Source organism: Leuresthes tenuis, unplaced genomic scaffold (assembly GCF_036924035.1).
Source record: "Leuresthes tenuis unplaced genomic scaffold, fLeuTen1.0.hap1 SCAF_3, whole genome shotgun sequence".
NCBI classification, from domain to species: domain Eukaryota; kingdom Metazoa; phylum Chordata; class Actinopteri; order Atheriniformes; family Atherinopsidae; genus Leuresthes; species Leuresthes tenuis.
The window spans coordinates 38,705,177-38,720,453 of record NW_027325357.1 but is presented as its reverse complement, the minus strand read 5'-3'; the positions used below and the strand labels follow the sequence as shown (position 1 = coordinate 38,720,453).

General features: G+C 37.2%; 1 protein-coding gene across 1 annotated transcript; it reads right to left on the bottom strand.

Annotated features, from left to right (window-relative positions):
* Positions 1–1,235: 1,235 nt before the first annotated feature.
* LOC140303990 (endothelin-3) lies at positions 1,236–13,081 on the bottom strand. The gene is made up of 4 exons (XM_072383000.1): positions 13,012–13,081; positions 12,118–12,361; positions 2,232–2,384; positions 1,236–1,512 (listed from the first exon to the last, which is right to left on the bottom strand). The coding sequence occupies exons 1-4, from the start codon at positions 13,079–13,081 to the stop codon at positions 1,419–1,421; spliced, it is 561 nt and encodes a 186-aa protein (XP_072239101.1). The 3' UTR covers positions 1,236–1,418.
* Positions 13,082–15,277: the final 2,196 nt, after the last annotated feature.

Genomic DNA, 15,277 nt, shown 5'->3' with positions numbered 1-15,277 from the left:
CGATCTTATCCAGCTAAAATAATTTTAAATGTGTTCATTTTGGCTCAAACGTTTCTTTTATAACACACGTGGGCAAAGTGGGTACAAGAATGCATGTGGAATGTTCTTCACATGGATTTGTTGGAAACAGCCCCAGAATGATCACTTAAGCAGAAAATAAGCTGTGCTGAGAGTACAATCCTGTCATGCTGAGCAACACCTCAGATAAGCCTTATGCCAAAGAAAATTGATACAGTGCAATTCTACAATGTCATGAATGTATCGGTTTTACTGTTTTCACCCAGGAGGTCCCTGTAAAAGGAACAAATCATATATTTTATTACAACACAACCTGTAGGAAGGCTGCTGAGCCTGGCAGATTCTATGAAAATTTGACCTAGTTTCCCTGATATTAATCTAGAAACAGTATTTTCTGGACTTCAATACTGATGCACAAAATTTCTTCATGTTGCAGTTGAGAATTTTTTGACCATAGGCACAGGGACATCACTGTTTGACATTATGTTTGAAGGTTGTTTGGGATTTAATCACTACTGCAATTCTGCAGCATAGGCATTGGATGCATAACTTGAATAAACTGTTTAAATGTTGTCTTATGTAACAACATAGCACCATGAGCAGATGGTTTACTAACTGAGGAATTGTTTTGTGGCACAAATGAAAAAAATGACAAAAAAAGCAAGGTAAATCAAATCATAAATTTACCGTGGCACACAATTATTCTTTTCATGACAGGACTATTGATTTGTTTGATCACATATGTAATTTTATACATAGCATCTTATTATATATACATAATTCTACATGTGTACAGCCACTAGATAATTGATGGCCTATTGAAAAGACAGACACCAGACTTTGGCATAGATTCAGCTTGTAAAACATTGCATAAAATGAACGACTGACATTTCTTTCCAGCTCGTCTGCCTTCATCAATCTCATTCATGCTTTTAACAACAAGTCAGGGGTAGGAATGAAGTCATTGTGACATGCTAATGTTGCCCTATGGGTGAAATGTAATAGTGTGCAGTTCCTCTGTTCAGTGCTTGAACCATGTAGTTTGTCAAGGCAGGGACAGATGGTAGCTCTTGAACCAGCCTCTACATCACAGAAATATGTGATTGTATACTTTAACAAAACCCTTTTATGGTCCAGAAACACAAGCCATGCGAGTCATCTTCAGTTAAGACAGTGTAATGGAAACAATCATTAGCACCTGCCGAGTAGATAGAGAACATGGGTGAGGGGCGTTCCATCAACATCCCTACTGGAACCTCTCTTTCAGTTTTTGTAAAAGCAGCTCCATGGTTATTCGTCCAATTAAAGGCATTACAAACATCGTTCCATCTACAGAAACGTAGATATACACGTTACCTTTCCCATCTTTTTCTATTTCCACCATTCAGATTATAGGCATGTCATTTATATGTTGATTTCAAGACACGCCGTCTGGGTAAATTTGGTGTCCACTTATCTGTTTTAGGTGCTGTGGGGGATGGTTTCTTCTGCCTGCTGGGAAAAAAAATACAGACACTTACAGGCACATCTTTTTAATTTATTTGATTTTTTTTTTTTATTTTAAATGAAAACTATTTTTATTTAGTAAGAGTTCCTCAGAGTAAATGGCAGTAAGTGTATTTATTGATTGATATATAGTAAGCAGCCAACCTAATGAAGAAGGGAAAACCATAAAGACATTGGTGTCTCCTAAAGAACAAAACTCAGTTTTTTTTTAATGAACAACAACATGACCGTACTTATTAATCACAAAACAAGGACAAATCAATAGCTGAGCATCTATAAGATATACATCAGGTTGGGTCATCTTAGAACGACCATCTGAGTCTCACTTCATCACTCAGAAATGAAATTTGACTTTATATGCTGCCATCATGCTTATTCTACAGAAATGCTTTAATGATCATATTTAAAGCTAGAAGTAAACACTAGACCACCAGTATGAACAAGGGGATCATTGGAGAGGTCGGTAACCTTTCAGTTAGCTATAATGTAATACTGGTAAATTAAAATGAGCATGGAAAATGTGTAAGGTTACTTGCAGATAAGAGGAAGTCTCAACTTGATTTTGGCAGGCAACTTCAGGTTATTGTGATGTATATTTTCTATTGGAAACATGGAGAAAAATGTTGTACCAAAGTTCACTGCTGAAATGCAGTATCTATGGTGAATGCTAAACATTGCATTTGTTTATTTTTCTCCAACCCATGTACCTGTTCATGCAGAAGCTGCTGCAGTCAGAGTCAGTCTGTAGTGAGCATGCACATCGCTGGGTGTTCACTCCTCTCCTCCCCAACTCAATCTCAGAGGAGCGCCTCTTACGCAAGGAACTCTGGTAACTGGACATGCCATATGGTACGGTGTACCTAAAAAATGACCAGACAGAACATTACCAGATTGATAAGTACATCTGCATCATCTAATTTAACAGTAATATGGTATGAATTTATATGAATGATTAAGGTTTATGTGATTCCTTAGCATCAGAGGAAAGTAACTCTTTTTTTTATGTTATGAGACTGAGCTTCAACATAATTCGGGGAGTTTTTTTTATTACAATTTCGAAATAGAAATTTAGATATATTATACATGGGCAGAATATAGCCTGAGGGCCAGAGGTGGTCTCTAGATGATGTCAGTTTGGCCCTGGGCTTCATCATATGAATACCAAAAAACCCTCCAACTGAATTGGATCATTATTCAATGACACTGGAATGCATCGAATGCGATTTGCAATGAACTTGTTTACTTTCTCTGTATGGTGCCCTGATGTGATTTTTGTTTTGAAGGGGAATTTAACTACTTAATTTCATTAAAGTTAAAAAAACTTTCATAGCGGCTGTAGCTCAGGAGGCAGAGCAGTCGCCCACCAATCGGAAAGTCGGTGGTTCGACTCTGGCTTCCCCAGGATACATGTCGAAGCGTCCTTGGGCAAGACACTGAACCCCATGAATGTGTGTGAATGATTAGAAAGCACGTAGTTATGTGTATCTTAAGACATGCTATGTGAGTGGGGTGAATGCGGCATGTAGTGAAGCCCTTTGAGTGGTCAGTTAGACTAGAAAAGCACATTTGATTTAAGCAGAGTTAATATGCACTAAATATAGTTTCTGACAGGGACGGGAGAGTAAGGTCTGTAGTTGTGATGGTAGAACCAATCCATAAAAATAAAAAAATGCTCACACATTGTATTGAATATGTGACATCGTGAACAAAAATTTGGTCAAGTAAACCTGATCAAAAAAATCTAAAAATAAACTTCACAGTTCGGTGATTTATTCCAGATACGCTGTTGAATTTGAACCCTTGTTAGCAGGTCTGCAGTCTCACTTTTGTTGCATTTAGGCTGATAAACCCACATGATATTATATAAAGATTACTATTAACAAATTAAGAAAGAAAAAAAATTTCCAGAACAAATCAGAAACAGCTGTACAATAGCAAAGCCAAAATGACAAGCTGGAGCTCTATGAACCACAGACATTTGGGAAAATGTTGAAATATATGTTTCTTTCTCTCCATCATCAGGACAGACAAAATGGTAAAAACTACTTCCCACTTATCAGAACTGTTTGTTACTACTGTAAAGGTCAGAAAATGGGTTGGGTTTTGATTATAGACAGATCCTGGTTCCGGATAGGAATATTCATGGTAGAGAAGGTTCAAGATCAGATACTGATACAAGTTAACATGTTCCCAGATTGTGTCTTAAAAGCTTATCATCAAAATACTACATAGATAATTCATTCTACTTTGCCATGATGCGTGTGTGTTGCGTCTGTGCTCCAGCACTGCAGCTGAGCTCATACGTTTCATGCTTCCACCGGCTCCACAGGAGCCTCCACAGCAGATATAGAGCTTACATTTTTTGCCGGACGCCGAAGAACACCGTAACAGCACAGAGCTAATTTGAGGGACAGGAAGTCGCCCCCAAAAAACTAAACATCCGGTTAATTTTCAAAATAAAAGAAAACATGTTCACGGAGGATCATAATTCCCTGCACTACACCTTGAAAACGTTGTGATAACGTGGCTCTTGTCCAATTCGCTTCTGCCGCTGACGTTGTAGAAAGCCAAAGTGTCTCCATAGGAAAGGAACTGTTCGGATCTCACGGGGAGGTGGTTAGCTGTATGGGCTTCAATTTGTCTCAAAAATAACACAAAGGAGGCTGAAATTAAACTAAAACTTTAAAACTACAAGTAACAAACACCATCCATAAATGTAATCGGGGGCGTTTTTTTCCCATGGGCGAAGTGGGCAATCGCCCAGGGCGCAATCTGTGAAAGGGCACGAGAAGTCTGCACTTAGTGGGGGACGAAGGCGAGCCGAAGCTTCAGTTATTTTTATAGCTGGATATACAGATTCGACTGCTTGGGTTTTTCTAGTTCCAACAATCTGTAGGAAGCTAAAACCGTACAGCGCATCATGCAGAAGACAGACGCGGATTACGTCAGAGGCCTTTCCTTTTCCTTTTCCTTCTTGATTCTCAAGTCAAGTGCGTGCTCAATGAAGGATGGAAAATAAAAGGTTAAAAAAAGCTGCCAAGTACCCAGTTCAATTCAATTCAATTCAATTTTATTTATATAGCGCCAGATTACAACAATTGTCATCTCAAGGCACTTAAGTAATATAGTCCAATTCAAGCCAATTGGAATTCAATTCATTGTAATCATAATCCAATTAATTCATATAGAGCTAATTCAAAAAATTAATATCCTAGCTAAGGAAACCAACAGATTGCACCGAAATGTGTCTTCAGTCCAATCTCCCGTCCTGAGCGTGCCTGTGGCAACTGTGGAAAGGAACGACTCCCTTTTAACAGGAAGAAACCTCTGGCAGAACCAGAACCAGGAAGGGTGGCCATCCGCCTCGACCAGCTGGGGTTTGAGAAGACAGAAAAGAGGGAAAAGAGGGGGGAAAAACACCATAACGCCATTCAAAGGATATCTGTTGGAACAGGGAAACATAGGTTAATAACCACAATAATGTCACATGTACATAAAATCAATTTTGAAATTAAACAGTTGAGGAGAAGAAGGAAATAAGAAGAATAGAAAAGGACAGAAGAAGGTATGCATTCTGCCGTCATATCAGTGTCTCTGAGTATTAAGCATGCAATGAAACAGATAGCAATAGCTTAATGTGAATTTGTGCGTTTATTAGCCTTTGCTAATAATAGCTAGAAGTAGCAACATTAGCTATGTTGTGCTATTATTTATATACATTCATTTCATTGTTAAGCCCTGATAAAGGCAGTGTGTGGCCAAAAACTATTGGCTTTATTTCATTAGTTCCACTGTGAACTAGCTGTTTACATTAAAACTTTAAAACTTTAGAAATTTTGATTATAAATTATAAAAAGTTCCCCTGTCTCTATCTAACGTCTAACATTTTGTAAGCTATACTTTATGATATAGCTTTTTGAATAATTTCGAGTATGTTATGCTTAGGTAATTGGGTGTTAACTATTGTATTGTGCATTCTGAAAGTTTAATAAATTGTTTATAATGGCATATTTATTTTAACTGGGTAACTGATGCATGTTCAGTGTATTAGACTTATATATTGTATTTTAATGTAAATTCAAGGGCAAATATTTTGGAGCACTCTCTGCCTCAAGTCAGAATGATGAGCTGTGTACCTCCTCAGCCTCACAGGCCTCTCCAGAAATGGTCCAGGACTCTCAGGAAGAAAAGCCATCTGCCTCCTCAGCCAAAGGTGTCTCCACTGTTGTCTGTTGATTGTTTGGATTAAGACTTACTTGGTTCTTCAGGTGTGTCTATGCACATTCACTTGTGTGTGTTTGTGTCATTTGTGTTATTATTATTATTATTATTATTATTATTATTATTATTATTATTATTTGAATAAAGAGGTAGTTTGTGCAGAATAATGTGTCTTGTCCGCTGTGTGCATGGTGGTGGGGTTGGCAGGAACAATGAGGTGTTGGTGTGTTTGCCAGGGGGATGGGGGCACAGAGGGGGGTGTTCGCCCAGGGTGCACAACAAGCCAGGACTGCCACTGAATGTTATCACATCCAACTGGCGCGTCCACAGGGCTCTCAAGTTTTTAAAATTTGGACGTTTGTGAATCAGTTCAGAGTCATCCACATCCGAATAGCAACACATCTAAGATTCGGAAATTCCCCCACCCCTACCTTTTGTTACCTGGTTTGAGTACTGCCCGACTGATTCTAGGTGTGTCTATATGTATTGTCATTATAAACTTACTCCACGTCTACCTTTTACTTATGCCTTAAACGTTAACACAAGTGTGTGCACAGACTAAACTGTCTCTCAAGTGCTGAGGGGGTAGCAACAGCCTTGCATAAGTGAGGCAGGAGATACACGTCTGAACTATAATAAACATGAAAACACACTTGTATGTAGTATAATCAAGTTTGTTCTACACATGGTGCTAAGCAGCATAATTTACAGTATTGTGTATATTTCTGAAATTATTTTCATTAGTGTTCATAGCATGCTATGAATGCTATCAAAAGCTCAAGCAAAGCTCAGATTGTGCCAGGAAACGAGGAGTCATAAAAACTATTTTTGTTTTATTTGTTTTTCAAAACTAATGGTAACATTAGCAATGCTGGTTGCATAACATGCTGACACTATGTATTATTTTATTTATTGGAGACATTACAGTAACTGGTATTTTATTCAAACAATATACTGTCCTCTAATATTACCACCGCAGAAGGCATTACGTAAAGTATTTCCTCAATAGTTTTCCATCTGGTAGACTTATAGCTAAGGAAAATAATTATTTCTATGTGTTGTGTGATAAGGTCAGTAGATCTACTGAAGTTGAGCACATTTTCATGATGGCTTGTTTTATGATGCCAGTTCCACTTTTAACAATATGAGACCATGAAATTATGATTGTAGACTTTTTTGGTAAAACTCTCATGTCCAGTGTTTCTTTTTCTTAACACTATTGTATTCCTAAAATACTCCAGCAGCTATTAATACAAATTAATGCTCATCTTAAAAGAAAAGAAAATGCCATGAGTATAACTCAAATAATTGTTCCTTATTCATTGAATAGGGATTTGTAATCTGGCACCACTAATATCTTAACAGTTAACTGCCCGGTCAGCCCTAATCGAGACCCTGCTGCTCTCTGAGCAGCATCCGCTTGCCCCCACTAATCCTCTCCTGTCCTCGCACTCTAACTTGCACTAGGTTCTCATTTCATCAGTTTCCATAACACATGTTAAATAGCTCCCCATTCCCATCCCACAAGCAGTTAGGATTCCAGTATTCTACCTTGAACATAAGGGCTGTCTGACATCACCTCTCTCACTGTTTTTCTGCAGATTCAAGGCAGAAATCCCCGGCGACAGCATTGATGGCTGATCTAGCTCATGATACTGTGTCGTCTGACGCATTTTATGGACATCGTAAAAAGGTTATAAGCATGACTTTTAGCAGAGGGAGACTTTAAGTTTTAAACTTTGTTCACCCTAACCCTAATGAAAGACAGAACAAACAGCACCAACTACATGACATACATATTAAAAGCTAGCATTGCTATTTTTCAAGATAGCAACAAAAAGCCTTCCATTCACTGCCTCATAGTCTTGGACAGTTGTCCTGGGCCCTTGGCTTTGTATAATCAATCATCTGAAAAAAAAAAGTAAATCCCTATCTTTCCCCTGGAGAGTCTATAAAAATCACTCACTCAAAATGCAGACTTGACTTTTAACAGGAGCAAAAAACTTATATGGTATATATATATATAAGCCCATTGTTAGCCTCATTCGACTGGTTCCACATTCCACTCCTTGGAAGTTTGATTTTAGGATTCTATTGCTGCTTTTTAAGGCTCTAAATGGTCTGGCTCCACCCACTAAAGGAACTTTTATTTCGTTATACTCCAGTTAGAACACTGAGGTCAACTGATCCCATGCTTTTAGATGTCCCATGGATCCAGTTACAAAAATGGACGTGATCATGTCTTTGCAGTGGCTGCTTATAAGTTATGGAACAACTTATCTATTCGTGTAAGAGGTGGTCAGACTTTAGATAGTTCAAAGAGTCTATAACAGGCTTCAGAAAGATTTGATTTAGAAAGAGCTTGACACCTTGGTTTTGTCCATTATGTTTAATTGCATTTCAACTAGAATATCATTTTACTCTTTTTAGTTTGTTTATTATATTCTATTGGTTTTATTTACTCTGTTTTTATTGTTCTATTGTTGTTGGTTTGCTAAAATTTTACTGTGCAGCTCTTTGACTTCAACCTATTTTGTCTTAAACATACTTTGATCATAAAACTTACTCTAACCACACAACTCTTCTCTTACACCCCATGCTGAGTAGTATATGAAAAGACAAAGCTCATGATCATTGAGTTCACGAAAAAGAGGCCAATTTAATGATGATTTAATTTTAATAATGGTTGAGAATGCATCAAATGCCCATAAAATTTCAAAGAGCTCTCTGATAGCAACCGGAGCTCAGGGAGTAAACACTAGGAGTTTATTGCAACTCAAGTTTTTATCTGTTGCAGAACACTGCACTCATTGAATTATAGTCGGTGCTTAAATCTTGAAACACTGTCACATCATATCACACCTGTTGCACAAGCTGTTAAACAATCAGACAGGTTGCCAAAACAATGTAATTCTAAAGTAAAACTGAAGTTACAGGAACCAAAAATACTGATAAGAATGTTTCGAGCTGTATGGCTACAGTCTGTGTTTACTTTTCAGTTTCTTTCTGTTCCAGATAAGTTGTCTAAATGGTAAGTTTAAAGGTGGAGGTCTCTACAGTTTATCAAAACCTGCCTTGTGTCTCTTCTGAGTTTCCAGGTCTTGGTAATACATTAAAAAAAAACATTACAATAAAAAATAAAAAGAACACCATAGGTTGTGAATCAGAGTTTGACTTTCATGTTGTGTGCTTTGCTGTTATTTCTACTTGCTTATGATGAAGTCATCACCTCGATCTTGCCCTTTAATCTTGTTATAGTCTTGTTTAGTTTTGCTGTGTTCAAGTGGCCTAAAAGAGAAAACAATTGAAGAATCTCACAGTGAAAGATTGTATAGTACCTTGTTTTCTTTGAACTGCAGACATAGTTCACTTTGCTACCTAAGCACTCATGGTGATGGATGAGTTTCAGGCTGACTGAACACTGTCACATGCTACATAATTGGTACCTGCTCTATTATATGACATGGAAACACAGGTTGAGGTTTACATATTCGCCCTTCAGCTCTTTGATCCCTTCATTACGGTTTTGCTGGCAAATCCTTCATTGTTTTAATAGAACGCAGTGGGGTCATTTCAGAAGCAAATATCTGTATTCATGTCCAACATAATTTGATTCACCAACACATTAATAACTTGACTAAAATAACAGGTTTAGATCCTAGTGTGTTATGATTTTTCTTCCCGTCTTAAACTTTGAATCACTGACCTGCACTCTTGCAGTATTATATATAGTCTGTTTATAATTTATCCCCATGGGAATCATATTATAATGTTTGAATAAAAAAAAGCAAAGTGTAGGAAAATTAACAACAGGGGTGGCTATACAACCTGTCCCTAAAAATAGCTTGGGATTGAGATGTCTATCCAATACTGTCCACACTTTACAGAACTGTACATAAGCCATCTCAGATTTTCCATCTGTTGTTCTTACCAAGGTCTAAGGAAGACCTGAAAACATGAAAAAATAAAATAAACTACCTTAACCATCGACATCAAGCCTCATGAAGGTTAAAAAGTTGACTTTTTGTTTTATTTTTAGTAAGTAGTTGTGGTTCCATTTTATGCACATGCATGTGTGTTCATTGGTTGTCAGGCCAAAAACAGCAAATCTATGTAAGTTTCAGGGGGGAAAACTGCTGTGTAAAATGATTTTTTTTAAATCCATATTGGAGAGCTGATTAGAAAGTTTGATCTTTTTGAATGTTGCAATTTGTGATGCTGTTTATATATACTGAACTATACTTTTGACTCTGGTCTGTTATTTTGACTATTCTCATTTACATCAGTAAGAATGGGAAAAAATGATCATGCAGTGTATTTCAACAGCACCAAACAATTTTTCAAGCAATGAAAAATGGTCATACAGTTGAATTTGATTGGCCCTTTCACTAGTAACAACTGAACATTAGAATCCTTATTTATTGCAAGACTGCTGTATTTACTCTACAAGTTTGCTCTTTCTATATCTAAACTATCAGCTCAGTGTAATCAGTGGTGCACACACATAACAAATATATCTTTATTTCCACTATCTATTGAAAACTATGTACTTGTCAATGCCAGTGATCTTTCAGGGCATATTGGTGACTTTAAAAAAAAAAATAAAAAATTTTTTGCATTGAATCCTGATCCTTAAAAAAAAATACAAAATTTGACCAGATCCTTCACGTTCATTTCAAGATAAAACCTTGTGAGGCCCCATAGAGCTGAAATGCAATCAATTAATGGGAACTTCTGAATATGCCATAGTATCTGGTCAACATTATCTCTAAATGTAAGTTTTTTTTACATTCTTAAATACTCCCACATGTCCAATAAATGACTACCATAAGTCAATAGTCTTATGTTAAATGTTAATTTATTATTTACAATTTTGCCAGGTACAGCTTTAAATCAAATTTATGTTATCACCTGGCAAATTCTTAAAAAAAAAAATTGTGCTCTCAATTATTAGCTGCAGCTGTTACAACCAAAACTAGAGTAAAATATTGTTTGAGGACAAAAGTCAATATGTTTGAAAATACAGCCTAAATCGTTTGATTACGTTTTTTTCTTTTCTTTCACCTTTAGCAAGTCTAAATATAAAGTTATGGATTCATAGTTAAGTCAAAAACAAGTTGATCAATAGCAGGTGTATTGCATACATGGCTGCATCATACAACTCAAAGGGAAAACAAGGTACACCTGTGCTAACATACACATTGTAAGGAAATGGAAAACAGACTGATGTATTATCATTCAGAGTATAAGATGGTGTTGTCAATAACAATAGAATGTTATGTGCAAGAAGAAGAAAAAATATATTGATTCACTTCAAATGTCACAAATCCTGCACACAAACAAAAGAAAAATGTAACTTCATGAGTGTTGCTGTAAAGAAAAAGCTTTTTCTGTTTTAGATATCTTTGTAGACTATTTTGCTGTTAGTCAGATGAGAATTTTAAAAGCTTTTAGAAATCAAGAAATCTAACTTCCACACAATTATAGAATTAACTGTAACCAGCAGACTGCAGCGTGAATCTTTAACTGCAGCGCGAGTGGCCTCACTTCTGTTGAAAGCTGTGTAATTAAAGAACTGACAAGAGAATGACTACCCCGTGTCCTGCCCCTCATTCACTCACCCCTCAGTCATTCACCACTCCCATTGCTTCACTTGCTTCTTTCTAACATTAGACAAAGTGAAAGTTTATACAATCTTACAGAACCCAATTAAACCACCACTGCCTGAGGCTAGCTGTTTGGACTTCACAAAAGATAGAAAAATCTGCCTACCAATCTGAAGATGGGCCTTACTCTCAGTTGCACATTGTTGTATCTAGTATGAAAGCATTTAAAAAGTTTAAAGTGGAATCACATCATGGGAACTTCCTGAAAGTGAAGCTGATGTTAAATAAAAACAGTTATAGAGAACTAATAAAGGAACATTGTTCTTGCCCAGTCAAATCCACCTGACAATCTTTCATGTCGATCTTACAGTGAGGCAGCCACATAAATGACAGCATTAGATGCATGCTCACCAAACATGAGTATCTTCTGAAGAGGAATCTAAATGTTGCTGTATTAACTCTCACAGACCTACTGTTGAAAATCTTTAGAGCAGTTTCAATAACATCAGTAACATGTAATCTAATTTTGATCAAGCAAAAATGCAGATATAATGTTATCTCTTTTGTTTGCTTTTTTTTATATATATATCTGACTGTGGTCTGGTGATAATGAATTATTGTTTCTTACTGTCTTTCTTCTCAGATATATTGTACTGACTGAATTCAGAGATGGATTTCATATAGAAGTTTTAAGAGATAGCCCAGAGCTTAAGAAGTGAAAAATCAAAAAGAGGTAAACTGAACATGTCTGGAGAGGGACTCTTACTCTGGCGTGTTGATCCAGATGATGTCCAGGTGGCAGTAATACACACACTCCTTGTCTTTGTAAGTGTAACATGTGCACCTCTTGGTGCGCCTCCTGGCTCCCAGAAGGTCACAGCCTGAGCAGGACTTTCTCTCACCATGAGAAGAGGCAGCAGCAAAGTCATCCCTGCTGCAGGGCAGGGGCCCGCACAGCTTGTCTAGTCCCATTTCTTTCCTCTGGCTCACATCTTTACCAGATGAGGAACCTGTAGGATCAATACAATTTGAGAGCTTTCATCCCTGACCTTAAATGGCAATAAACAATGTAAATTTTCTTTTCTCATAACATGACTTTAAGACTGTATCTTTGTACATTGTGGGATTCATATTACCCTGCCATGGCTTAATGAAAGTTTTACCTTAAGGTACTCCCACAACTGTGTCTGTGCGTCATATCTCAGAATCACAACAAACAGAAAAGTGTTTTTGAGAACTTTAATTTGTATCTGCCTAAAATAACAGTTCTGAATCTCAACCTCCAGAGAATATATATCTGAATACAGTCTTATGTGAAGACTGTATTTAGAGAATCATACATTAGATTATGATATTTACATATGGAATGGTAAATCTAAACCAGTCCATGGTAAATGTGCTACATTTTCCATGTATCTTTATTTTAAGACTTTATTAATACAAATGATTGTTCAGAAATTAAGATGTTATTCTTGGTAATCCTTTTATGATCACTGAAGTAAAGAGGAGAGTTCTCTACAAACTCCTTCTAATCTGTTGAATCTGTTAATTAGTTGTCAGACACTAAATAATTTTTCTCTTCAAGTCACCTCAACAGCAAACAATTAGCAACTGAACATTCGCAGGTGATGAGCCAAATAAAAGAACACCAAATACTCACCATTGGTCAGAGATGCTGCCACCACTATGAGAAACAAAACTCCCACATCAATGATTGTTAAATTAGCCATCACAGATGAAACATTAGAAATCAATATTAAAAAGTAAAAAAAGAAGGGGAAAAAAACAAAACATGAAGTTTATACTAGAGAATAGAAAAGTCCAAAGGGCCAGCATGGCAGCTGCTGTGTAATATGATAAAACATCATGCAGGTTATGTTGTACAACAAAACCACGAACAGTCTACAGAGCTGCGCTGCTGCCACTCTGCGTTTGCCTTCTGCAACCAGACTCCAGTTTATTATGAGCTGACAACAGTGTTACAAGCCAACCTCAAAACCACGCAGACTTCCTGACTGGATTTTCAAAACAGGGCTTTCCGCTATTGAATTCTTTGTAATAAGACGTGTTTGTTCTTCCATGACTAAATGATACAGAATGAGTTTTGTGTACAACGGAGCTAACTAGATTTATAAAGTCATAATTTTGGAATTAGCAGATGGAAACCTACAGACACATATTATGAAAGGTTACACAAACCCATCTGCTTTCCATTAAATTTTATCCAAAGCTAATATCTGACTACATTTTGTTATTATGTTGTTTGATTTTTAAAAAAGATAAAGCTCATAAATCAGTCTTAAAGAATTACAGAAAAGTTTGCAAGTTCCAACTTTGCTAAATAGATTTCACACACTCTCACTGCTTTGGTGAATTTATTTTGAAGGTTAATGATGTGCTCAGTGTTGTTCTGCTCTTTTGTGTTTGATGCGACTTAACTGTACCGTATTTTCCGCACCATAAGGCGCACCGGATTATAAAGCGCACCTTCAATGAATGGCCTATTTTAAAACCTTGTCCATATATAAAGCGCACCGTATTATAAGGCGCATATACTTCATCCACGAATCCCAGGAATTCTTCTTCTTCGGTGTCCGAATTAAACAGCTGGGCGAATACGGGATCCAACGTGCCCGGCTCCGTCTCTTCGAAGTCGTCATTGATCGAGTCAGTGTCGCTGCTGTCCAGCAGTTCAGTGACAATTCCTGCCTTCCTGAAAGCTCGGACCACAGTTGAGACTGATATATCAGCCCATGCATTTACGATCCACTGGCAGATGGTGGCGTATGTCGTCCGGCGCTGTCTACCTGTCTTGGTGAACGTGTGTTCGCCTTCTGTCATCCACTGTTCCCACGCAGTTCGCAGTCTAGCTTTGAAAGCCCTGTTGACACTGACATCTAGCGGCTGGAGTTCTTTTGTCAATCCACCCGGAATGATGGCGAGTGTTGAATTAGTCTTCGTCACTTGTTTTTTGACACCATCTGTGATATGGACGCGCATGGAGTCGTAGATCAACAGGGACGGTTCTGTGTGAAAAAAGCCACCTGGTCTCTTCACGTAAATTTCTCTCAACCACTCGCTCATCTTTTCTTCATCCATCCATCCCTTCGAGTTAGCTTTTATGACGACGCCGGCTGGAAAGTTTTCTTTTGGCAAAGTCTTCATGCCGCAAAGACATTCACATCCAAATATAAAGAAAAATAAAAAGATTTACTGTTATTTCATATGAGAAATGCTCTTAAAGGGCAAATGCTATTCGACAATGCTGTTTTCATGGATGACTGTGGGCCATTGCAATGGGGTTTTTTCCATTTTTTTTCCGTTTTTTTCATCAAATAACAGGTCAAAGATCTGTACTTTGCATTTATTTGCATATGTAAGCTGTTGCTGTGACCTCCAACATCTGGTCCAAACGGTTCTCAAATCAAATTAAACTGGTTATTGTTACTACATAAACTAAAACAATTTAACAGGGTAGCAGGGACATTAAGAATAGCCAACTTATCTGGTACATTCTGGGAAAAAAATAAAGATTAATAAAGTATGCAATACTGAGCTTGTCATAAAAAATGCTTGTAAACCATTCATAAGCCTCAAGTATAGAAAAATCCGATTATACTTTGCGAAACATGTTAAAAAGACCAATTCTAGAACAATATTCTTTCAGCCATGATAGTAAGAAAAATCACTAAAAAGGCTTGGAAAGGCTCTCGTTTCAATACACACAGCATCACCAGTAAAACACATGGAGGCAGTGTGATGACAAGGGCATGCAAAGACTTTTAATGGCACTGGGTTACTAGTATTATTTATGATGTGACAGAACTCCAATGTGCTGAAATATTCAGTCAAATGCCACAATATTAGCAGGATGATGCGGTTTTTGGTAGCTGAGTAGATCCGATGATCTCAACCTGTTCACAATG

Excerpts from the sequence above, each read along its gene's own strand:
- LOC140303990 (XM_072383000.1), bottom strand. The coding sequence starts at position 13,081 with ATGGCTAATTTAACAATCATTGATGTGGGAGTTTTGTTTCTCATAGTG. Across the intron at positions 12,362-13,011 it reads GGCAGCATCTCTGACCAATG|GTTCCTCATCTGGTAAAGAT; the intron begins GTGAGTATTTGG and ends TTGATCCTACAG. Across the intron at positions 2,385-12,117 it reads ATCTGGATCAACACGCCAGA|GTACACCGTACCATATGGCA; the intron begins GTAAGAGTCCCT and ends GTCATTTTTTAG.